The sequence below is a fragment of the Diplodia seriata genome, assembly GCF_021436955.1.
Source record: "Diplodia seriata strain FDS-637 chromosome Unknown scaffold_6, whole genome shotgun sequence".
In the NCBI taxonomy this organism is placed as follows: Eukaryota; Fungi; Ascomycota; class Dothideomycetes; order Botryosphaeriales; family Botryosphaeriaceae; genus Diplodia; species Diplodia seriata.
In genome coordinates, this window is record NW_027117313.1 from 2,988,296 (window position 1) to 3,012,053 (window position 23,758).

The following is a 23,758-nucleotide window of genomic DNA, read 5'->3' on the forward strand; positions in this document are numbered from 1 at the left end:
TTCGTGAGTCTTGTTTGTTTGATAAGTGGCGAGAGCGCTTCGAATATTCCGCTTGCGCCTCGCAGTTTGCTTCCGCGGGTCGACGAGGCTTGGAGTCTGTGGTACTTCGAGGATGAAGGGTCCATGTGGACCAAGGTCCAAGATGGATTCGGCAAGAAAATTGAGTCCATCTACATTTCTCTCAAAGAAGTGTTGCAACCTGGTGTTCGGGTGCTGTTAAGTCGTAGAAGTTGTTTATGCGTTCATGTATTTGGCTTTAACTGTCGACGGACGGAGAGTGTAGCGTCCTGCGCGAGGGATAGGAGGGTTGAATCTTCCACAACCCACTGCGGGATCTTCTGCCGGTAGGCGGAGATTTCAGCTTCAGGGACCTTCTGTAGACCGTGGTACTTTCGCCCAAATCACTCACCCGTTAAATACAGCCAACACTTCGCCGTCCGCAGTTTTCCACTTGTTCGCCACACACCGTCGTCTCTCTTCCACCCGACTACAAGACACGAAAAAAAGACAACATGCGAGTCGTCATCCCAGCCTTCTTCGTCTCCTCCAGACTCCTCCCACAGCAAAACCCGGAAGACACCCAGTCCACCAACATTAACACCGAAGGAAACGGGAAGAAAGAGACGACGAAGAAGAAGAAGAAGATGCAGAAAGGCAAAGACACCACGGAACGCGATCTCGAGGCAGGCCTGGGCGCCGACGACGACCACCCGCGCGTGTCCTTCGAGGACGTCGCCCTCAACGACAACGACAACAACAATCCGTACGACGTGTTCTCGATGAAGCGCCCGCGCCGCACCCACTGGTCCTGGCCGCTGCCTCGCCGGGCCCCTCACGCCTTCTTCAACGGCGAAAACAACAATGGCGACATCGCCGACGCCCGCCACTCGCTCCCCCTCGACCCCCTCTCCTCCCCCATCCCGCTGCTGCCTCGCACCGGCACCGGCACCGCCACCTCCTTCCCCAACAACGCCGCCGCCGTCACACTCCCGCCTGCGCCTGCCGCCTCGACCCGGTCCTACTGGCCTTCGCCTTCGCCTTCGTCACCATCATCGTCACCATCATCGTCGCCATCATCGTCATCCGCCGCCGCCGCCGCCGCAGCCACGACGCCCCCACCCTCTTTCAGGAGCTTGGCGGGGTCTTTGGATCGGCTACCGTCACCGCCGCCGGCGTATGTGCGGCGGGTGACTGCCAGCGACGTCGACGGGGGTGCTGCTGATGCTGGTGCTGGTGGTGGCGTCAGTGGTGCTGTCGTCGGTGCTGGTGGTGCTGCGGGTGGCGGACACTCGCGCAGGAGCGTAACCCTTAGCCCTGGCGGCCAGCGCCCGCGGCACCAGAAGACGAAAAGGTTCTTTGTCTTGTTGTCGGTTTATGGCGGGCTTGCTGTCGTTGGGTTGTTTGTCTTCCTCGTGGTTTTTTACTTTGGTGGGGTTTTGGGTGGGGAGGGGGAGGGGGAGGGGGAGGGGGATGGTCTTTCGTTTCTTGGGGGCTGATGAGATGGGATGGTGGGTGGGTGGTCGGCGGTGTGGGTTTGAGTTGTGAGAGGGATTAAGGGGTTGGCGGTGGTGTGGGTGTCGTCTCTGTTGGTCTAAGTGTCTGCTTGCTTTGTTCTCTTTTCTTTTCAATCGGAGAGAAATTTTGCGTTGATGGGAAGTTTGGATTTGAGCTTTTGGCTTGGATGATCATGGCTTGGCTGTGGCGTGCCAAGTATAAGTTCTGGGAATCTGCAGTAAATGGTGAGCGGGGAGACATGCTTTAACCACTCTTAAAGGCGTTTGGCGTACTGGCTTTGGACCGAAAAGAGAGGGACGGCTGTTTTACGTCCTTAGCATCTTTATACGTTCCATCTTGCTACACTCCCATCACTTCCAAGAATAACTGTCTTCCAAGCGCATGTGAATGAAGACCAATACCCTCGTTTCTTTACTTACTTTCACCTACAAGTAAAATCCAACCGAAACGTCGGATCCCACATGGTCGTAGCCTCACCCCCATTTTCCCCATCCCGGCAATGAGAAAGCAAAAAAGTTTGACTTGAAAAGACAAGCGGGTACGACATGCCTGTCTCGCAGTCGGCGCGACCCACCGTCACATTCACCCACCGCCATAACATACTGCTTAGATCAATCAGACCACGATAGTTGAAGTGCCGGCGACAGACGTAGGTTGTCGGCGGATATAGTCCGACGGAGGAAGCGACAGCATGGCCACCCACGAGCGAGGGATGGAAGGCGAAGGTGCATATATAGGTCCATGTCCGGATGCGCATCCGGGGCCGATCCATCCAACCAAGCCCCGTCGTCGGCAACACCGAGCTGCCACACAGACTCTCTCCCTTACACTACTACTATTCACTCCTCTACTCCACCAAACGCTTCTTCCTCGCGTCCCCTGCACTGCCGCCGCCGCTCGCTGCTACTGCCCCTTCCAACCGATTCACCGACCTCCTCTCCATCGGGGTGGAGTGGCATGTAACTGAGACTTCCTCTCCCGCCCGAGCTGGCTGATACCGCCGTCCCGTTCTCCCAGGTGGCCGGGTATTCCCGAACCGACTTGATCGGCGCCTCCCTCGTCCCGACGAACAAAAAAAAGGCCGGACGCGATTTGCCTGCCCCCTACTTCGTAAGCATCAGCGCCTCCTCTCACAATTGTCACCGCATGTCGTCGTCGTTTGGCGGTTTTCCACGCGGTGTGCCCGTCTTCAAAACGGAAGCGTGAACTGGAGCTCAAGTACGCCAAGGACACGGAAAAAAGTCGTCTTGTCTTTTTCAATTTCAATTTTTGTCCCGTCTTTCATTCTTTCTGTTTGTTGAAAAAAAGGGGGGGAAATATACCATAGACACCAAGAACCCGATTGTTGAACACCCACCGAGAAGAAAAAAAGGATGGCGGAAGACGGAAAGGGCACAACACCCTTGTTTCCTGTATCTATGGATCCTGCCCCTTTTCCCCATTCCTCGACATTAAAGAACCATAGAGGAGGGGGAAGAAAGCTCTCGACTCTCGCTTTTTTTTTTTATAAGACGCCCTGTCGACCCGTGGAAAAATAACTGCTGGTTGGAAGAAGGAAATGATTTGCGGATTCTCTTTCTGAAGCAAAAAAGCAAACGAAGAACAAGAAGAGGTAGGGAGACCCCTAGAGATGTGTGTATGTGTATCGTACGTGGGGGTTAGCCGTTGCCCGCCAGTTTATGTCTTCCGATGAATGGAAAGAAGAAATAAAGAACCAAGAAAACAGTTCGAATCGAGTAGAGTCGAGCGCAAGTCTCCATCCCAGAACCCAATATTAACAACAGGAAAAAGAATAAAGAGACAAGTGGATGTAGAAATTCCAAAACGCCCGGTATCATGCTTTTCGCCTGAGAACGATTCGAAAAAAAAAAAAAAGAAATCCCGTCCCGTCCCGTCCCATCCCTTCCCTTCATATCCTTTCAGTCTTCTTCTTTCCCTCCTCCTTCTCCTCTTCCACCAAAACCCCACCCAAAAAACCCCACCACCACCACCACCACCACCGGGATCCCCCTCACAAACTCAACCTATCCAAGCTCAACCGATCACTACTCCTCATCCTCCTCACCATCCCCAGCTTGTAAAACCTCTCCTCGCCGCCGGGCGTGCGCCCGCCAATGTACCACTTCTCCGGCTGCTGCATCGGCGGCCCGCTGCTGCCCGTCCTCTCGCGGAAGCCGCCGTCGGAGCTGCTGTCCGACCCGCGGCGGTGCCGCGACGGCGACGACGAAGAGGATGGGATCGGGTAGCCGCCGCCGCCGCTGTTGTAGTTGTTGTTGTAGCTGCTCGAAGGCGGCGTGCCGGTGGGTGTGCTGGGGGATTGTTGCGATTTGGGGTTGGCGTAGGGCGAGAAGGATGTTTGTTGTTGTTGTTGCGCGGTGGCGGAGATGGCGGCGGCGGCGGTGGTGTTGGAGGGGGAAGAGGGCGAGGTGGTGGATGTGTTGGGTTTGGTGGCTGCTGCTGTTGTTGTTGTCGTCCGTGATTCGTAGGGAGAGGAGGCTGAGGCGGTGGTGTAGGCGGCGGAGGCGGACTGGGTCACGGCGCCGGGCTTCGTCGAGGCGGCGGAGCTGGCGGTGGTGGATGGCGGGGGAGGGGAGGGCGCGGCGCTTTGGAAGGCGGATTGCGCGCGGAAGGCGGCGAGGAAGTTGGAGAGGAAGGGCCGGTTCGCGTTGGTCGGCATGGCGGCGGAGGTGGTGAAGGATGTGACGAGTGTGATCTGCTAGGTCGGAGGTGGTGCGGAGCAATTATACTGTGTGCGAGAGATGGGGTGACGTTTGGGTTTCGTCTATGGTGGGTGGATTGGAGTTGAGTGGGCCTAGGGTCGTGGGCACGATCAACGTCTCGTTCGCAGGGTGGTGTCGGACGGTGTTCGACTGGATTACTCGCAGCGGCGCAGTCGAGTCATGGGGAGTCTTCACGATCGGAGCGGCGGTGGGTCGGCTGGACTCGGGCTTGCGGCTGGCCGTCGCCTCGGACTGTGCGCGGGGGCTGGGACGGCGTCTGGCGGTGGGCTGTTCTTTGCGTCGAGATGTCGCGAGGTCGCGGTGCGGTTTCGCGGAGAAGACTGCGGGGCTTGGTGGACTGCGGAGAAGGGAGATGGGGCGGTGGATGGGAGCGGTAGGCCTGACGTCTGAAGCGGCAACGAGAAAGAAACGGGAGAATGGAATGCATCTGATAGGCCGGCGCGCCAATGCCCGACTGCCGAGCAAAGAGCGAGACCACGGCATCAGCTGAGGAGGATCATTAACCAGCCCCAGCGCACGCGGAGCACGGCGTCGACCCTAAGAGGCTGCGCAACGCTGGATATGGTGGGGTGCGCCCATGGCCACGAGCGGCGCAGCTGCATCCCCAGCCCTCAACCCCACGCCCAGCGCCGACGCCCCCACTCGCAGACATGTTGCACCATGCGTCTGTATGAAGTTGAATCCACGTAAATGTGACTCTTGAATGCGCGCAGATTCATCCAGACATTGGATCCAGCATCGTACCGTCACTGCTGTGGTTCCCCCACGCGTTGGCCAAGCACTGTGACTTCATGCGACCCGAGGGCAGCCCAGCGGGCAGCGTCGCTGCGGCTCGTCCGGCCAATCTGCGCTGCCATCTTGCGCATTAGCTACCCGCTTCCCTGGTTTGTGGGTGGTCACATGCAGCGACAGAACCCAGATCATCGTGCCTTTGTTGCTGCATCATCGTCTTGATAAGCCCGCACCCCTGTGCGCCTCATCGCGGGCCACCATCCGCTGTCCCGCCATTATTCAGACGTGCAAGCAGGAGGCAGTCGATCGGCCGCATCACACCACTGATTCCTGATGTAGAACCAGCCGTAAGTCGCCGATGGGGGCTCAGGGGCGGCCGAAGGGCCAGCTGTCGTTCACCATGGGCACATTCATGCGTAGTTATGAAGACTGCTTGATTTCATTTTTTCTAACGTCGCACCTGGCCGCCCTATCTGCCTACACTGTCGGAATTTTCCTCTACCAATCGCGGCAAAGCCATATGCAACATCGGCTTGCCTAGTGTTGCAACCACACGTGGCCAAGGGAAGCTGTGACGTCGAGGTAGCGTGCCATGTGCATCATCATCGCCAGTACGCTCGGCCGCTCACTGCACCTTTCCAGTCGTGGTGGCGCTTGCCTATCTATCGAGATACTTGTACATGTCAGCAAATCAGGTCTCTCTTGGCTGCTGTATCGGCTAAAGATGGGGATGATAATTCAGAAGGAACAATTGAAGTTGGATATTAGGTGTTTTATCTCTCATTGATGTGACTCGGAGTGAGCTGAGTAAAGTTTCTCATCATAGAAGATCGAGGCGTGTGTCGGCAAGAAGGGAAAAAGGTTGCTTACCTTACGCCGTGTGTCGGCCGAGAGCGTGGCTGCAAGTCATCGGACCCTAGAGTCGAGAGCAGCCACATGCTATGCTTCATGTGAAGCCTGTCGTCGTGGGACCTCTTCAGCCTCGCCGTAAGGCACCGAGGCCGCCGGCTCGACACGTGCAGCCTCGAGAGCGCCGGTTGCCAGCGCGACAGCAGGCCGTCGTCATCCAGCTCGCACTGGCAGCCGAGCCGCTCTCGCAGCAGCAGCAGCAGCAGCCATGGACATCCGTCGTGTCCCTCTCGTCGTCGAAACCTGTTGGTGAAGAGTGGATGAAGGAGGAAAGGAAGAGCAGCAGCTCCGGCGCGGAAAGAAAAGAAATGTCTGCGGCTGGGTGCGCGTTCTCGCAAACTTCGGGCCGCTGATTGGCCGTGGACGAGCTGAACCCGGAGCGCCGAACGGGCGCGCCCGGGCCAATGCCGGACGAAAGCAAGCAGCAACCTCAACATCACCTCGCGCGCATCCTCCATCCACACCCGCATCCACCTCTCGCTCCGCACCCCTACCCGAAAGCAGCGACTCGCCACGCCCACAATGGTACGCCCGCCCCTCCGCACCGGCTCCCCCAGTGCCCGCTCCATCGACCCCAACCCGCGCTGACCAAAAGGCACAACAACTACAGTCCACACGGCCAGACCTCCAGCACACCGGCCACCACGGCATGGCCCCCTGGACCGTCCGCCCCGGCTACAAGACCTACCAGTCCCGCTTCGGCCCCAAGTGCGTTCCCCTCCCCAAAATCCACACACACCCTCCCTCTCTCCCTTGCGCGAAAACTGACGAAACATCCGTTTCTTCCGCGAACTTACAGGTACACCACCGCGCCCCACTTCCACGGCATCAGCCTCGGCCGCGCCGCCAAGTTGTACGTTTATCCCCGCCCCGCCCCGTCCCCATGATTTCCTTGGACCCGTAGCACGAGCATTTGGGAACACGATGGGCAGAGTTCGGGGGGGAAAGAAGAAGGAGAAGAAGAAGAAGCATCGGTCTCAGGAGATTTGTGGAGAGAAAGGAGGAGGAGGAGGAGGAGGAGGATGCAATTGAGTCTCCCGGGAGGGTGTGCACGACGAGAAGACAGAATTGCTGACGCGGGAACAAAAAAACAACAGCGGCACCACCCTCGCCGGCTTCGGCGCCGCCGCCGGCGTCTTCGCCATCTTCATGTTCGCCGAGGTCCCCCGCGTGCGCGAGGACATCATGAAGAAGGTGCCCGTCCTGGGCGAGTACTTCGACGTCAAGGTCGCGCCCGAGGACAACCCGTTCTAAACGTGCGCGGCGGCACACGCCCTCTCTCTCCGTGTATTGGTGGAATGGAGAATGGGCAGGATTTGGGAGTGAAACTCTGGGGGTTAGCGTGGGTAGAAAGGAATTGAGATGAAAAGAGGTTGTTTCTGTGATCCCTTCCGTCCCCTCCCGCCGGGACAAACTGCTGTACCATAGACCGTCCAGCGGGCTGTACAATTACCCCGTCGTCCGGGCTTGCGACGAATAGACTTTTTTTTCTTCTTTTTACTTTGCGTCACATTCGCGTCCGAACCGGTGCTCTCGCCAAGCAATTGAAGCATGCCTTGTGTGAATCGCGAGATACGCCTTTCCTGGCCAATGCAAACAGCAGCATGTTCATTAGATGATGATGCACTGACCGTATTTCTCGTCATGCCCGAACTATTTCTAACTTTGCCGATAATCTTATGCTACTACTCTTTCCCTTCCGTTTCAACCCGTCATCATCATGCCCAGTCATATGCAGCGGCAGCAGCAGCATTGCCCCTCTTTACTCCCCCCCTTTAGTTGGTGGGTAACCTGCCGACGACCTCGGCCATCTCGTCGTCCGTGTAGATGCGGAAGCCGCGGTCGCGGGTGACGCTGGCCAGCTGCACGTTCTTGGAATCCAGCTTCTCCTCCATGACCTGCTTCAGCGTCTTCAGCACCAACACCTCGGCCTCGGGAAGCGTCAGCGACTTGTGGAACTCGTTCTGCAGCTCGGCCTGCGCGCCCTCGGAGCCCGATCCTATGGCCTTGGCGTCGTAGCGGTAGAAGGTGCCCGAGGGCTCGGCGTGGTAGCTGTGACATGGGTCAGCCAATGAGCGCAGCAGCCACGTTGCACATGGCCACGGAAGACAAGGCAAGGTAAGGGGAGAGAAAAGGGAAAGGAAAGGAAGGATTATGGGGAAGATGTCGAAGAAGGGACTTGGCTGGACTCACAGGCTCGGGCCGTCCTCGTCGTAGCCGGCGATGAGCAGGGCGACGCCAAAGGGGCGGGACATGATGCTCTCCTCGCCCTCGGCGCCCTCGCCGAAGCGCAGGGCGAGGTCGCAGATGGCCTGGGTGCAGCTCTCGACGCGCAGCGGCTCGGCGTAGTGGAAGGCGTGGTTCTGCGACTCGACGCGGGCGTGCTCGATCATGCTGCGCGCGTCGGCCTGCAGCCCGCTCATGGCGCACCCGATGTGCCGGTCGATCTCGACTATCTTCTCCACCGACGACGTCTCCAGCAGCGTCGACGTCACGCGCTTCTCCACGCCCAGGATCACGCCCTCGCCCGTTGCCACCTGTGTGCGGGAATCCCAATCGTCAGGCTTTTTCGTGCTGCTGCTGCGAGCGGGTGGGAGAGGAGGGGACCTACGCCTATCGCGGTCGAACCGAGCTTGATGGCCTCGAGCGAGTATTCGACTTGGAACAGACGGCCTTCCGGGGAGAAGGTGCTTGGGGTGGTGGTCAGCGGGAAAGCTTGCTTGGGAGAGGCGACGGTCGTGTTCTCACTTGATACCCCGATCTGAGGGACGATGGCTTCGTTAGCAGCAGTTTCGCGAGCTACCGTGGGTGGCTGCAAGCTTACCGTACTCGGAGCGTGCGATGAACATGGTGGGAGAGAGCTTGCGGTTCGGATTTCGGGCGGTGCGGTAGGCGGACGAGCTGCAGGAAGCTCGAAGAAGGAGAAATGGGACTCGTCGGCGCGGGTGGCGGGGTGGGATGGGGCGAGAGGTAGGGTCAGGCTCAAGGTTGTTGTGTTGGAGCTCCAGGCACTTGTCCGTTGCGTAGTTCCGCCCGCCAAGCCCGCGGGCGGCCCGGGCGCCAGGGCCTAAGCACGTGACCGTGGAGCGACTACAACTGCCCAACCACTTCCTCCATCTTGACTGCCTCTCATTCTCCTTCGCCCGTCCGACAGATACTAGGCGTCCGGACCCCGAGGACTCAAATCCTCCACCTCCCGCATATCAGTGTTGCTGCGTTCCAACACCTGCGGGAGCTCACCTTGACCTTCACCGGAGAGGGGCACAGCCGTACATAAAGATCCAACTCTTGGGTCGCACTTGCTAACTGCTTCCAGCGGAGAGCTATCATTACTTGGGAAGAATAGGCCAACAATCACAGCAGTTCCGCAAATTGGAGCTTTCGTCTGATGAAACTCCTCGCAGACCACGGACCGGTGGCATTACTGGACCGGCAGCGGGATACACGACAACAGACTGATATTCCCAAATTTGGAGTATCTCCTCCTCAAAGACATCAGGGTCATGGGACTTACCATAACCAGGCTGCTGATGCAGCACGGGCCATATCTCGACACGCTCAAAATGGACGGTTGCATCATAGGCTTCGGCAAATGGCCCCCGTCCTCCTCTTCATCCGCGGCGAGATGCGGCTGACCGAGTTCGCCTTCGCCCGCAGCTACCAAGGCAGATACCTGGCCTCTTTTCGCGTGCTGGGGCGAAGTGCTGTCGAGCATTGCCAGCACCGAGAACCGCTTTCCGGTCTGTCGACCGGAATGTTGAAATGCTTTGGTGAGTGTCACCAAAGCATAAAGTGGTTGGTATCCATCTGCTATAGCTCCTAGAGCAGCAATTACTCCAATGCCGCGATCAAGAGAAAGAATCCAACAGCCGGCAACATCACCAACAAACAGCACGTCCCCAACCGCCCTCTTTACCCCCCATCACCTTCCACATCTTCGTCATCGTCCCGTTGGAAGATTCGGTTGCTGCGCAGGATCGGAAGACATCTCGGCGAAGTAGGAGGAGTCTTGTCGTCTGACGGGCGGCGTGTTGCTGTCGCCGTCAACCTCGGCTATGGCGATGGGGTGCAGCTCTTGATGGGTCCGATGCGAGGCTTGCCGTCCATGTTGGCCACCACCACCGTAGTACTCCGGGAGGTGATCGTGATCCAACGGTCCGCCTCCTTGGGCCAATCTCGTCCCTCGTTCGCCTCCTCGCCGCTGCCGCCGGCGACGTCGGATGCAAATTGCAAAAAACCACGCGGCCGCTGCAAGACCGGACAAGGCCGTCCCGATGACGATCCCAACGCCTATACCTGCCCCGGTACTCAGGGCTTGCTTGTTGCTGCTATCGCCTAGAGCCGTGGTGGTGGTGGTGGTGGACGCAGAGCATACCGTCTCGAACGCGTCACTGGGCTGCCATGTTTTGGCTGGAGTTGCGTTGACATTGGACAGATTGATGCTGCCGCTGTTGAACGAATAATCCTCGCTATTTTGTGGCTTCAGTCGCCAGTGGCAGGGGCTTGTCCATGAGGCGTTGACGACGGTCACGATGTGACCGTTGCCTGCTAATCCGTAAATTTCATCAACTAAGATGGCATATCGATTAGAAAACGAGGCAGGAAGAAAAGCAAAAGTAGAAGGTTAGAGATGCCTTTATGGCCCTCACCGATGCCACAGAACAGCTGGAGGACGGCTTGGTCCAAGTTGGAGAACCAGGTGACGTTGACCTTGTCGTTAACGTGTACAGTGAGGAAGGAGCCATAGAGGAGGGGTGAGGAAAAGTAGAATGAATTCGAGTCTGCAAGGACAGATACACCACCGACGAGGAGAGTTCGGATAAGCTGGAGTAGCATGTTCTAAAGCTGTGAAACATAGAGCTGAAGAATGAAGTCAAGACGCTAGAATCGGGACCATTGGCTTGGGTGTCTAGCTAGCTATATATGTATACTCTATGCGTCTATTCTAGGCTACAATAAGACAGCACACCAGTTGCTCATCGCGAAGCATGCAGAGCCTTAAGACAGGGATTGACTTCGCCCACCTGTTGCCCGGTTACTATTACATGGAGAAACATTTCCGTGCTGAGTAATAGATGCACTGCCGACATGCCATACTGGGTCGTGGCGCACGCCTCAATTTCAGCCTTACTACCTTGCTTATCAAACATTAATAGGCAGCCAATAATCCACGAGGGCATGGCAGAATATTGGTTGTTTGATACAGCGACAAGGCTGCGTTAGAGCTCACGAGGCAACCGTCTATTCGGCCCCTACCGTTTTAAGTAAGACACTCCCGCGGCTGCATATAACCCCGCAGAACAGGGGGACGGGGAAATCCCAACGCTGTGCCGCCTACCGCTCCTCTGCCATTTTCGGACGGTGGCGCATGCGCGCTTACTTGTGAATGCTTGTTGGAATCCTACATAGACGTTACTCACGCGCTGTAGCCTTGCGGGACTTTAGCAGAGGCCAGTAGCATCCGGGGCCAGCACAGCCATTACCACATGCATGCAGGATGCGCCGTATATCCCCAGTTTGAAAGAGGTGCTGATATGCTTGCAAGTCAGCCTCGTTTCTGTCGGTAAAGAATTTGGTTGATCCACACCACAGAGGATTCGGACATGGCGTCTTCGCTTACGCCCAGGAAGTTACTAGGTATGTCTCCATGCATCATCCTCCCTTGGTCATACCGAGCAGACGATTGTCTCGAGCTTTTTCGAGAAGGGCTTCAAGAGCATGCATTGTAATCGTGGAGATGCGTTGGGGTAACAATACGTCCAAAGTCTGAAGAGAAGACATCAATCCACTCACGCATGGGACCACTTCTTACAGCAACCACACAACAACCTCAAACTACATCCATCACCCAGCCCTCATCGACACACAAAAGCCACGCCCACAGAACAGCCCGAGCAAAACCTCGCACGAAAAGCTACACACGCAAAAACCAACAGACGACCCAATCATTACAAATCCATACCCTATTCTCAATTCTCAGGGAAAAAACAAAAAAACAGGAATAAAAAAGGGAAAACCTATACTTTCATCGAAAGGGCTATCGTACAATCAATCAATCAATCAATCAATCCCCATGTTCATCCCATCCCATCCATACGTCGCAATTACGGAGTCCCGTCCCGTCCCCAATCCCAATCCCCCTCTTCCCCTCTCTCCTCTCCTCTCCCCAATATTCCAACTGAATTCGAGTAGTAACAGCAGCAGTAGTAGTGGTAGTAGTAGCATTTCCGTCCCTCCCTCCCTCCCATCTGATCATTTCCATTCGTCTGCCCGTCTGCTCGTCCATCCATCCATCCATCCACCCACCCACCCACCCACCAAAAAGAAAAAAAAAAAACAAAACAAAAAAAAACTAAGAAATCACTTCGCCATAACATCCACATACCTCCCCGCCCCCCTCCCCTTCTTCTTCGCCGCCGGCCCCTTCCGCGGCGCCGGCACCCCCAGCAAATCGTCGATGCTGCTCGCATTGCTCATGCTCGTCGGCGGGCGACTAGGCGGTCCACCGGGCGTTCCCGCACCAGCACCCGGACCACCAACAGCAGGCGACCCGGTGCGGACGGGCGTCGCGGTGCCGGAACCAGGCGCGCTGGCCGCGGCTCCAGCCGCCGCCGCCATCGGAGGCGGCATGCTGGTGCTGCGGATGGGACCGCCGGGGGGGCCGGGAGGCGGGGGGGTGAGGCCGGCGGCGGCGGCGGAGGCGGAGGATTGGGGCGGGCCGGCGAGGTTTGCCATGGAGGCGGAGGGGCGGAGGGAGGAGGAACCTGGTGGGCCGCCCTTGGGGGGCGGCGGGGTGGCGGCGGGGCGGGAGTGGTCGGCCGGGCCGGCCTTCTTGTTGACCCACTTCTTGAGGTCCGGGTCGTAGTAGAACGAGTTCTCCTCGCCGAGCTTGGCGCGGATGGGCTTGTTGCCGCCGCCTCCCTGGGCGTCGCCGCCGCCCATGCCGCCGCCGCCGTTTTCGCCGCGTTTGAACCAGCCGCCCAGCCACGAGCCGGTCTTTTTGGGTCCGGCGGGTTTGGCGGCTGTGTGATGCGGATGTCGTGGTCAGTGGGTGCTTGTTGTGAAAAAGGGAGGTTGGGGCTGTGTCGAACTTACCATCGGCTTCGGCGGCCTTGCGGAAAGCCGCGTCGGCGATCCGGTCGGCTTCGGCTTTCTGCTGCGCCTTGAGAGCAGCGGCACGACGCTCCAGCTCGTCGTCATCATCGTCATCCATGAACGACTTCTTCTTGGGCTTCTCCTCCTCCTTTTCTTCTGCGGCCTCGGGCTCAGGCTCGTAGGGTTGGTACGAAGGTGGTTCGTACGAGTTTGTCGGAGGTTCGTATGAGCTTGCAGCAGTTGAAGGAGGTTCGTGCGAGTTGAGAGGAGGCCCGAAGTTGCCGGTCGGGGGCTCATAGCTATTTGCAGGCTTTCCGTCGTTCACCGTTGCACCAAGAGACTGGAAGCCAGACGTGGTGGGCGTGTACGGGCTTCCGAGAGGGTTGAGTGGCGAGCCAGCAGGCACCGACCCATTCGATGGAGCGTATGGACTTTGAACCTTTGGCTGTGGCGCATACTGCGTGGTAGGAGGGTTGTATGATGATGGTGGCGTTCCTTGATGGGCGAACAAGGCATCCATGGGCATGTCTGGTCGCTCTCCGGACTCCATCGAAGGCCGTTGTGGTTGATAAGGCGACTGGGCAACCGGTTCATAGCGAGAACGCGGCTGCTCGCCAGAAGTTCGGGGAGCGTAGCCACCAGACGCAGGAGCGTACCGGGAGCCAGCGACCGAGCCGGATGGAGCATAAGGAGCGCTGCCCCCTGAATATGTTCCATATATGTCGACAGTGGAAGGAGATCTGCTGACGGTCGGAGTGTCCCCAGACACCTTGGCGAAGGGGCTGGTGTCGGCGCCTCCAGGCCCTGTCGACTCCGCATCATCGTCTTCGCCGGCGATGAACTTGTTGAAGCCAGAAAGAAAACTGCTCCCCACCTTGCCTATCGTCGGCTTCCAAGATGACGAGTCCTTCGGCGCTTCCGAAAGACGCTTGATGAGCTCGTCGAGTTCCTGGACGAGCGAGGCATTGTAGTACGGCGAGGACCGCGTGGTTGATTTCATTGCAGTCGTGATTGCATCACAGTAAGCTTGAGCCTCTGTCTTGTAGCCATACTCGGACAGTGCGAAAGCATGGGCGAGCTTGTAGGCCTGCAGATGAGGAATGGCCGGGGGTGCTGTGGGTGCTGAGAGCGACACGGCAAACTCAAAGATCTCAGTCAGGAGGATGGGCTCGATATCCCGGCCAATCTCCGACCGTTGGTTGAGCTGGTCCGCGCCGATGAGAACAACGTGGGCGGAGAGATCATCTGCACCGCCTAGCATGACAGCAGAGCGGGCAAAAAGGTAGCAGATGTGGGCCGCTTCGACACGGCCATATCCTGCCAAAAGCTTGCCCAAAGCTAAGAGTGCCTGCGGATCACCGTCGCTTCTGTTATTGACAATGAGCAGGAGCGTCTCTCTCCAGCGATCCAAGCCCTGGAAGACGTTTGTGTTGGCGCCAGATCGATCGGTCTTGCTGACCATTTGGAAACCAGCGCGGGCCGAAGCCGGCACAAGCTCGTCGATGCTCTCCTCCCAGTTTCCGGCAAATACTTCGTAAAGTGCAGCCAAAGATTGGTTGTCACCAGCTACCTTGCGGACTTCCTGGCGGACAAACTCCTGAGCAACCTGCTTCCAAATGTCCTTGTTCAGCGTCGAGGCGATCAGCATTGCATGACCCCAAAGCCTCTTGTCAGCCGCATCCCAGACGGCCTTCTCGCGGTCGCCTTTGAAAAGATGAGCACGAAGCTGTTCAACAGACTTGGGATCAATGGGCTCGGCAGTGCTGACAGAGCCGGATCCCATCACGTCCACCGGGCTCGAAAACTGGGGCTCGTCCTCATGGCCGGTCGAAAGGATTTTCCGGACGGCTTGGTTGACAGCGTCGGAACCCTCCAGATGGCCATCATGATCGACAAACACCTCCAGGACCTTCCATAAAAGGATCTTCTCCTCAAAATGGATTCTGGTCTCGGCAGGGAGTTCGCCATTGAAGAGCTTGCTTTGATAGTCTTTCTCCATAGTCTCAATCGTCTGGTGCAACCAACTGAGAGCCTGCTTCTTCTGGCTTTTGGTCTTGAGTGGACCGGGGAATTTCGCAGCGGGCTCCCAAAGGGGGCAGAACTCCTTTGCCTTGTGCAGCTTGACTTCACCGGCGGTCCACTTAACCATTGGGATGGCGCTGTTGGTTCCATAACGTGGGATATCCTTGGGGAAACTTGTCAGGATCGTTCCACCGACGCCCCAGTTGAAGATGGGAGCACCCTTCCACCTCTCCAGCGGGTCGTTCGCAGTTTCATCTGTAGGCTTCACGTAATCCAGAGCGACAGATAGGGCACGGGAACGGCGTTGCTGGGGCACTGCTCCGGGTTGGGAAGTCGGAGCACCCGCGGCAAAAGGAGTGTACGGTGACGCAGTAGCGCTTGGAGGAGTCACTCCATTCGTAGACGCAGGCCGCTCAATTTGAGCCATCGACAGCAAAGGACCCTTCATAGTGGCGCCGGGAGACTGCGATTGAGCGCGGCGAGGTGGCGGGGCCCGATTTTGTGCCGGGGGAGAAACAATTTGCTGGTATTGCGGCGTGTAGTTTGAAGTTGTTCTCCTAGCGGGAGAAGCGATGGCAGATCCGGGGACACTTCTCGGCGGCGGTGGGGTGGCTGGCTTTTGCTCGTTCTCCGGGATTTCCCGCACAAGCTCCAAACTCGATCTGCCATGGCTTCCAAGCGGTTCGTCTCCGGAGGCCACACTTGGCTGTAGGGAAGCTCGGCGGCTTCCAGAAGACGAAGGTCGTTGAATAGCGTGATCCGGAGTGCTGTGGAATGCTAGCGGACTCGAAGTTCGTGGGGCAAATGGTAGCGTCGGGCCCTTCGGCGGCCCAGAAGACTCGGCAGAGTATCGATTCTGCGACGCTGGTGGCGCGACTGCCGCAGGTGCTGGAGAGTACCGGGATGAAGCAGGAGCAGACGGCGGTGCAGGAGAGTACCTTGAAGTAGCTGCAGCTGCCGTCGGCGGCGCTGGTGAGTACCGAGAGGCGGCAGCAGGCGGAGCCGATGACACACCCAGTCCTTGTGCAGGCTGCGAAGTTGGGGGCAGATCTGGGAAGGGGTTGAGACGCTGAGGTTCCTGCAGCTGCGCAACTGCCGGGGGTGCGTAAGTGTGGGATGACGACCTCTGAGGGGGTGCCGGTGCAGCTACTGGAGGCGCGTATGTCTGAGAAGACGACCTCTGGGGCGGTGGCGGTGGCGCATATGCCTGAGATGAATGGGGAGGTTGGGACCCTGGTCTTTGCGGCTGCGCTCCAACCGGAGGGGGGACAATTGAAGGCGCATATGCTTGAGATGCTTGAGATGGCTGTGATTCCGGCCTTTGCGGCTGTGCTCCAACGGGAGGAGGAACAATCGGAGGAGGCGCATAGGTCTGTGAACCTTGCCTTGGAGGTGGACCTGCCATCGGAGGGGGAGACGGGGTTGGGCCCTTGATCTGTGGGGTATATCTGCCAGCTGGACGGGGCTTCGCCACGACTGGCAGGTCTTCGAAGAAATCACCGGTGCTTGGTTTGGAGCTAAGACTCGGCGGTTTCGAGGCGGGTTGGCCCGGAAAACCACCTGAAGGCGTCATCGGGGATTGAACAGGCATAGGGGAAGGAGGGAAAGTCGAAGTGGGGGGCGGCAGAGATGGCGACGATGCATTAGAGTACATGCTGGAGGACCTTGGTGGGGGCGCCCTCGACCCCGGAGCTGGCACAACCGACGCGTGGACAATCTTCTTCCTTGGCGGTTGCTTCACAATGTCGTCCGGCAGATCGAAAGGAGAAGCGTAACCGCCCTTTGCCTTGTCCGCATAACTCTGCGCAGAACTTGACATGGTAGGTCTCTGAGGCTGCTGGTACGGTTGATTCAACATGGCGTAAGGCGATGGCTGCACGGGAGCAGGAGCAGGTTGAGAGACATTGGTCGTCTGCAACCCTTGTGGAGCATACGGGTTCTTCGGGGCGGCCGGCGGAGGGGCCTGGGCTGCTGCTGGAGCATATTTGTCCGCGGGCGCAGAAGAAGTCGGTGCAGCCGCAGTGCCATTCTGAGCAGGGAGCGGGGTGTCGTCCAAGAATCCTTCATCATCATCGAGGAAGAAAGCGGACGGATCCACCGAGGGTTCGGTTGCCGATGGTTCGGTGGCCGACGGATCCTCGAGAAGGTCGTCGTCCGCCAAAGCTTCGGCCCACATTGCGCTAAGGTCTGCCTCTTCATTCTTATCGGTCTCTTCGTTTTTCGGCTCCGTAGGCTGTGTCTGTGTAACCGCGCTGAAGCCAAAGTCATCGTCCGCGGTTGTACCCCAGTCCAGATCCGGACCTCCGAATGCTTCTTCTGCCGGTGTTGCCGCCTCCACCTTCACCTCCACTGTCGGAGCTTCCTCCACGGGTGCAGCTGTTCCCAGGTCAAAATTGTCATCCGCAGCATCACCCCAATCCAATGTTGCCGCAGCATTCGGCTCTTCAGGCAGCGTCTGCTCAACGTGCGCACTTTCGGATGCTACCTCTGTCTGCGGTGCGGGCTGAGGCTCCGATGATGACTGGGGCTCATCGTGTGTGGTTGTTTGCTGGGCACCCAGGCTAAAGTCGTCGTCGCCAGCTGTCCCCCAATCCAAGTCCACGGCCGTCGATGCACTTTCAACATGACCTGGATGGCTCAAGCTTGAGTCCTGCTCAATTTGCGGTGCAGCCGTGGGTTCCGCAGAGTTCTGGCCACCCAGGTCGAAAGCATCGTCTTCCACGTTACCCCAATCCACATTGGCGGCTTGTTCAGGTTCCGGCTCCGCCTGAGCAATCTGTCCACTCACGGGCTCAGGCGCTGACTCGTGCACTTCGGCGATAGCAGCAGTTTGTTGCGATCCCAGATCGAAAGTGCTGTCTGATGCGCCCCATTCCAAGGCGGGAGAAGCGGCGTCGTTGGCCAATGGGACTTGAGCACTCTCCTGCACGGCTTCTTCCAGTGTTGTCGTCTCGCCCTGATGCTCATAGTTCTGTTCCTGGGTGTACTCCGCCGGCGTCTCTGCGGGGGGATTTGTCTCATGCAGCGCTTCGGTGTCTATTGTCTCGATGTCGGGCTGTTCGTGTTCTATCGTCGGTGTGAGTTGGGCCTCTTCCGCGGGTGCCGGAGAAAGCTCTGTTTCAGCTGCAGGCTGCTCGGCAGCTGTAGGATCTATTGTAGGCTCCGCTTCAGGTACAGCCTGGTCGGCAGGTGTGGGTTCCGTCACAGCTTCAAGTATAGGTGCAGACTGCTCAATGGGCGTGGATTCGGTTGTGGTATCCGGTACAGAAGCGGGGTGCTCGACGGACAGGGTTTCTATCGTAGGCTCGGATGCGGATGCGGGTTGCTCAACAGGCGGTATGGACGTCGCTTCGGCTGCATTCGAACCGGCATCGTAAGGCTCGTAAGAATCGTGAGGGGCTTCGACGGAGGCACTTAAAGCAGGCGGTTGCGGGGTGGCAGAACGCTCGGTGGCCAGAGGGGTCCTGGAGCCGGCGTCATCGTGGCCGAGGTCGACATGGTCGTCGTCATTCTGCCAGGCGTCGAAGTCATCGTCTTCTTCGTCGAACACAAAGCGCGGCCTCTCGTCATCGTTGAGGGGATGGCGGTCCTCGGAGGTCCGCGGGGGCGGGGAGTCGAAGGGAGGGTCGACGTCGGCCATGTGCGCACTGGAGTCGATCTGAGGGCTGTCGTGGGTGGTGGTGGTGGAGGTTGGCGCAGGGGCGTGAGCGGAGTCTGGGCGCAGCGCGGGATTCCACGACGCGCTTTGATCGTCGTCGGGAGCCTTCGCGGGCGGAGATGCGGCGGGGGAGTCGTCCATTATGGCTAATTAATCTACAGAGAGCATGCGGAATACTGCGCCGCGCGGTCAGCACACGGCACCAATGACGGCGGAGGGCGCATGCGGCGCTCCGAGGAAGAAGGGCCGGCGATTGGGGCGCGCACCTTTACAAGGAGGCGCAAAGGCGGCGGCAAACGGGTCGCGGCGGGCGACGCGGGCGGCAGGAGCTAGGCAGGACGCACCACAGACAAACGGGACAATGCAGAGAGCCGCAGCGTGGCGGGCATGCTGGTGTTGAGGCTTGAGATCAGGCCAAGTAAACCGGCGCCGGCGGACCGTGGGTGAATCGCCGCGCGCCAAGGGTGCCTGTACCCTGCACTCACCCTGCACCGCCTGAGCGTACGCATCCCTGCGCCGCCACACTGTGGCTGACGCGCCCAAGTCGACACCCTAAGCATTGCGAACCCATGCTGCCTTCCACTCCACCACACCCGCAAGCTGCACTGAAGAGAGCGAGCGCCCTGCGCGCCTCCAGCACTCGAGCGACCCCCCCTCGCAGCCGTCCCCGAGCCTCGCGCTGCCTCGCCGTCCCGCCGATCGCCGAGCACCCGCCTAAGCCGGCAGCTTCGCCAGCTTGCCTTGTCCGCGCACACCGCCCGATGCAGCACCACCATGTCCGCTCCTCACGAATATCACCACCAGAATGCCCCGCCCTCGCCCGACGATAGCGACGAAGACCTCGAGCTGCTCGACCCCATCAGCTCCGCCCACGACTCCGCCTCCGACCCGCCGCACCCCTCCTCCCACGAGCGCCGGCCGCTCCACGAGCTAGGTGCCCGCATCCCTCTCCGCAACCTGCGCGTTGGCCGCTTGCGAGGCAACAGTCACATGCGCCACAATGACGCCGATGCCGAGTCGCTACGTGGCCTTGTCGACGACGACGACGACGCCGCCAAGCGCCGCCATTCGCACCACGACAGCATTGGCACCATCGGCGACGACGATGCTCCTCTGCTGCCTGGCGGCTCGCCCGCCCGGCGAGAGAAGCCTCAAGGCCGCATGGCGAGATTGAAGTCCCACGTGCGCCTCCCCAGCTTCATGTCCGGCGGCCGCCCGCCAACCCCTCCTGAGCCCTACGCCGCCGACGCCGAGGCAGACGACCACGACCCTTCGTCCAACCGCACTGTCGCCGTCGGCCAGCTTCAGACGTCCAAATTCCCTGCAAATGCTGTTTCCAATGCCAAATATACCCCATGGAGCTTCCTTCCACGAACCCTGTACAACGAATTCTCATATTTCTTCAACATGTACTTCTTGCTCGTTGCCCTGTCGCAGGTTATTCCCGCCCTACGCATTGGCTACCTTTCGACCTACATTGCTCCTCTAGCCTTCGTCATTAGCATCACCCTCGGCAAAGAGGCCTCGGACGACATCCAACGCCGACGCCGCGATGCCGAGGCCAACTCCGAGCCCTACACTGTGCTGCGCTTCGATGATCCCAGCGCCGGTCCGGGGAAGTCGTCTGTCGTTGGGCCACGGAGGAATAGACTCAGGAGAAAGAGCAGGTCAAACAGGTCCAGTGGCGTGTCTGATGAGGGAAGTCTCAGTGGAATTGGCAGGCCGACAGCATCCGTTTCCGAGATCAGCAAACCTTCCAAAGATCTGAAGGTTGGCGATATTTTGAAACTGGGCAAGGATCAGCGTGTGCCTGCCGATCTGGTCATTCTGGCGTCCTACGTCAGCGACAATGCGGTTCTGGAGCCCACAGGCCCTGAGCCTGAGCCTCCGGTGTCTCCTCAGCAAAACTTGATCGACACCGATGGCGACGGTGCTGCGTCTGCGCAACAGGATGCTCAGGCCAGCTCTTCTAGCAGTGATTCCTCAGGAGAGGCTTTTATCAGGACCGATCAGCTTGACGGAGAAACGGACTGGAAGCTGAGGATTGCTTCGTCTCTCACCCAATCGTTGGATGCCCGCGAATTCACCCGTTTACGCATTGTGGCAGGGAAGCCGGACAAGAAGGTCAACGACTTTATTGGCACTGTCGAGCTGTTGCCAAAAGAAAGGAGCGGATACGACCCTCACGTTGACGAGCAGTCGACGTCGGATAGCACAAAGTCTGCTCCTCTTACCATTGACAATACGGCCTGGGCGAACACGGTTCTCGCTTCCAGCTCCACAGTCCTTGGTGTCGTTGTCTACACTGGCCCGGAAACTCGTCAAGCTCTGTCCACGTCCGCTTCCAGATCCAAGGTCGGTCTTCTGGAATTGGAGATCAACTCTCTCACAAAGATCCTATGCTTCCTCACTTTGGCCTTGTCGTTCATCTTGGTTGCTCTGAAGGGATTCGACGCTGAGACCGGCCGTCCCTGGTACGTCTCAGTTATGCGTTTCCTGATCCTTTTCTCCACCATCGTCCCCATCAGTCTTCGTGTCAATCTCGACATGGGCAAATCGGTCTACGCCAGGTTTATCGAAAAGGATCAGGGCATCCCTGGAACAATTGTGCGGACTAGCACTATCCCTGAGGATCTTGGACGGGTTGAATACCTCTTAAGCGACAAGACGGGAACTCTCACCCAGAATGGTAAGCGGTGGCCGCTATGGCCTGGTCTCACAATGCTAACTTTCACGTAGAAATGGAGATGAAGAAAATCCACGTCGGTACTGTTTCGTATGCCAACGAGGCTATGGATGAGGTCACCACGTACGTCCAACAAGCGTTTTCTGTCCCGCCTACGGAAGGGTCCAACGCTTCTGTCCTTATAACGCCATCGTCAACATACACCGTTCCGGCCACGTCTGCCACGAGGACCAGAAGAGAAATCGGCTCCCGCGTCCGTGATGTCGTCCTTGCTCTGGCGCTCTGTCATAATGTCACCCCGACCACCGAGGAGGTCAATGGCGAAGTAGTCACTGCCTACCAGGCATCTTCCCCGGATGAGATTGCCATTGTGAAATGGACAGAAAATGTCGGGCTTCGCCTTCTTCAACGCGATCGTCACAGCATCACCCTGGAGTCGGTTGAGACGGGCCGCACCGTCGTCAGGGTACAGATCCTCAATGTCTTCCCGTTCACGTCGGAAGGAAAGCGCATGGGTATCGTTGTGAAGTTCTTCCAAGGAACTGAGACAAGCCCTATGGACAACGGGGAGATCTGGTTCTATCAAAAGGGTGCCGACACCGTCATGACGTCCATTGTGGCTGCAAACGACTGGCTGGACGAAGAAACCGCCAACATGGCCCGAGAAGGTCTACGCACGCTGGTGGTTGGTCGCAAGAAGCTTTCCCCCCAACAGTATGATTCCTTCAGCCGGCAATTTTCGGACGCATCTCTTTCCTTGCACGGCCGCGATTCTGCCATGGCCGACGTGGTCAAGAACTTCCTCGAGAACGACCTTGAATTGCTTGGTGTCACTGGTGTCGAAGACAAGCTACAACGCGATGTCAAGCCATCATTGGAGCTCCTTCGCAACGCCGGGATCAAGATTTGGATGTTGACCGGAGATAAAGTCGAAACCGCACGCTGTGTTGCAGTCAGCTCCAAGCTTGTCGCTCGTGGCCAATACATCCACACGATCGCAAAGCGTGAGTGAAATCCCTGATTCCGCCTTGATCCATACTGACAGAACACAGTAAAACGGAAAGACCTCGCAAATGACTCGCTCAACTTCCTCCGCGGAAAGCCAGATGCGTGCTTGCTCATCGACGGTGAATCTCTGGCTTTGATGCTTACCCACTACCGGGACGACTTCATTTCTGTGGCGGTCCGCTTGCCCACGGTTGTAGCCTGTAGATGTTCTCCAACGCAGAAAGCCGACGTGGCCAAGCTCATCCGGGCTTACACCAAGAAGCGCATTTGCTGCATTGGAGACGGCGGTAACGATGTTTCGATGATCCAGGCGGCGGATGTCGGCGTGGGCATCGTCGGCAAGGAAGGCAGGCAAGCGAGTCTGGCGGCCGACTTCTCGATCGAGCAGTTCTGCTACCTCACCAAGCTCCTCGTGTGGCACGGGCGCAACAGCTACAAGCGGTCGGCCAAGCTGGCGCAGTTCGTCATCCACCGCGGGCTGATCATCAGCGTGTGCCAGACCATCTACAGCATCGCCAGCAAGTTCGAGCCGATCGCGCTGTACCGCGACTGGCTGCTGGTGGGCTACGCGACGCTGTACACGATGGCGCCCGTCTTCTCGCTGGTGCTGGACCGCGACGTGGACGAGTCGCTGGCGAACCTGTACCCGGAGCTGTACAAGGAGCTGACGACGGGGCGGTCGCTGTCGTACCGCACCTTTTTCATCTGGGTGTTCGTGTCCATCTACCAGGGCAGCATGATCCAGGGGCTCAGCCAGATCCTGGTGGGCACCGAGGATTTCGCCAAGATGGTGGCCGTGTCGTTCACGGTGCTCGTGCTCAACGAGCTGGCCATGGTCGCGGCCGAGATCACGACGTGGCACCCCGTCATGATCTTTACCATCCTCGGCACCGCCGCCCTCTACTTCGGCTCCATCCCCTTCCTCGGCGACTACTTCGACCTGCGCTTCGTTGTTAGTGTCGCCTTCCTGTGGCGCGCCGCCGCCATCTTGGCCATCGCCCTCGTGCCGCCGTATGCCGGCAAGATCATCGGCAGGACGATACGGCCGCCGAGCTATCGCAAGGTGCAGGCGGTGTAGTGTGGTGGTGATGGGGGGGAGTAGAGATAGAGTGTGTCTTTTTTTTTTTTTGTCTTGTTTCTTTCTGGATATGCGAGAATGTCATTATTATTATCCTTCTTCTTTTTCGCTTCGGTGCGGGGTCCGCATGCTGTGATACTCAGTGACTTCGACAGACAGAGCCAGCCCTCCACGCAACCGAGCCTCTTGTCCGACCGACTTGAAGCACGAACACGTATATACCTACACGCTTCCGTCCACGGTGAAGCACGCGGTGCGTGAGAGTGGCGGCCTACAATTGTCACAGTCAACCAACAAGAGACGAGGGTGAATCA

General features: G+C 58.4%; 5 protein-coding genes across 5 annotated transcripts; 3 read left to right on the plus strand and 2 right to left on the minus strand.

Moving 5' to 3' along the window:
* Positions 1-512: 512 nt before the first annotated feature.
* Positions 513-1,496, plus strand: SLS55_006759 (uncharacterized protein; the record flags this gene model as incomplete). The annotated part of the gene is made up of 2 exons (XM_066778188.1): positions 513-521; positions 564-1,496. 2 exons carry the CDS (start codon positions 513-515, stop codon positions 1,494-1,496), a joined length of 942 nt encoding a protein of 313 aa, XP_066632283.1.
* A 5,325-nt stretch (positions 1,497-6,821) lies between these two features.
* Positions 6,822-7,151, plus strand: SLS55_006760 (uncharacterized protein; the record flags this gene model as incomplete). The annotated part of the gene is made up of 2 exons (XM_066778189.1): positions 6,822-6,830; positions 6,942-7,151. 2 exons carry the CDS (start codon positions 6,822-6,824, stop codon positions 7,149-7,151), a joined length of 219 nt encoding a protein of 72 aa, XP_066632284.1.
* A 521-nt stretch (positions 7,152-7,672) lies between these two features.
* Positions 7,673-8,746, minus strand: PUP2 (proteasome component pup2; the record flags this gene model as incomplete). The annotated part of the gene is made up of 4 exons (XM_066778190.1): positions 7,673-7,949; positions 8,091-8,434; positions 8,509-8,672; positions 8,722-8,746. The coding sequence occupies 4 exons, from the start codon at positions 8,744-8,746 to the stop codon at positions 7,673-7,675; spliced, it is 810 nt and encodes a 269-aa protein (XP_066632285.1).
* Positions 8,747-12,257: 3,511 nt separating this feature from the next.
* Positions 12,258-18,813, minus strand: SEC16 (vesicle coat component; the record flags this gene model as incomplete). Its single annotated transcript, XM_066778191.1, has 2 exons — positions 12,258-12,919; positions 12,993-18,813. 2 exons carry the CDS (start codon positions 18,811-18,813, stop codon positions 12,258-12,260), a joined length of 6,483 nt encoding a protein of 2,160 aa, XP_066632286.1.
* A 633-nt stretch (positions 18,814-19,446) lies between these two features.
* Positions 19,447-23,444, plus strand: NEO1 (putative aminophospholipid-translocase; the record flags this gene model as incomplete). The annotated part of the gene is made up of 3 exons (XM_066778192.1): positions 19,447-21,361; positions 21,412-22,362; positions 22,411-23,444. The coding sequence occupies 3 exons, from the start codon at positions 19,447-19,449 to the stop codon at positions 23,442-23,444; spliced, it is 3,900 nt and encodes a 1,299-aa protein (XP_066632287.1).
* Between the last annotated feature and the right edge of the window lie 314 nt (positions 23,445-23,758).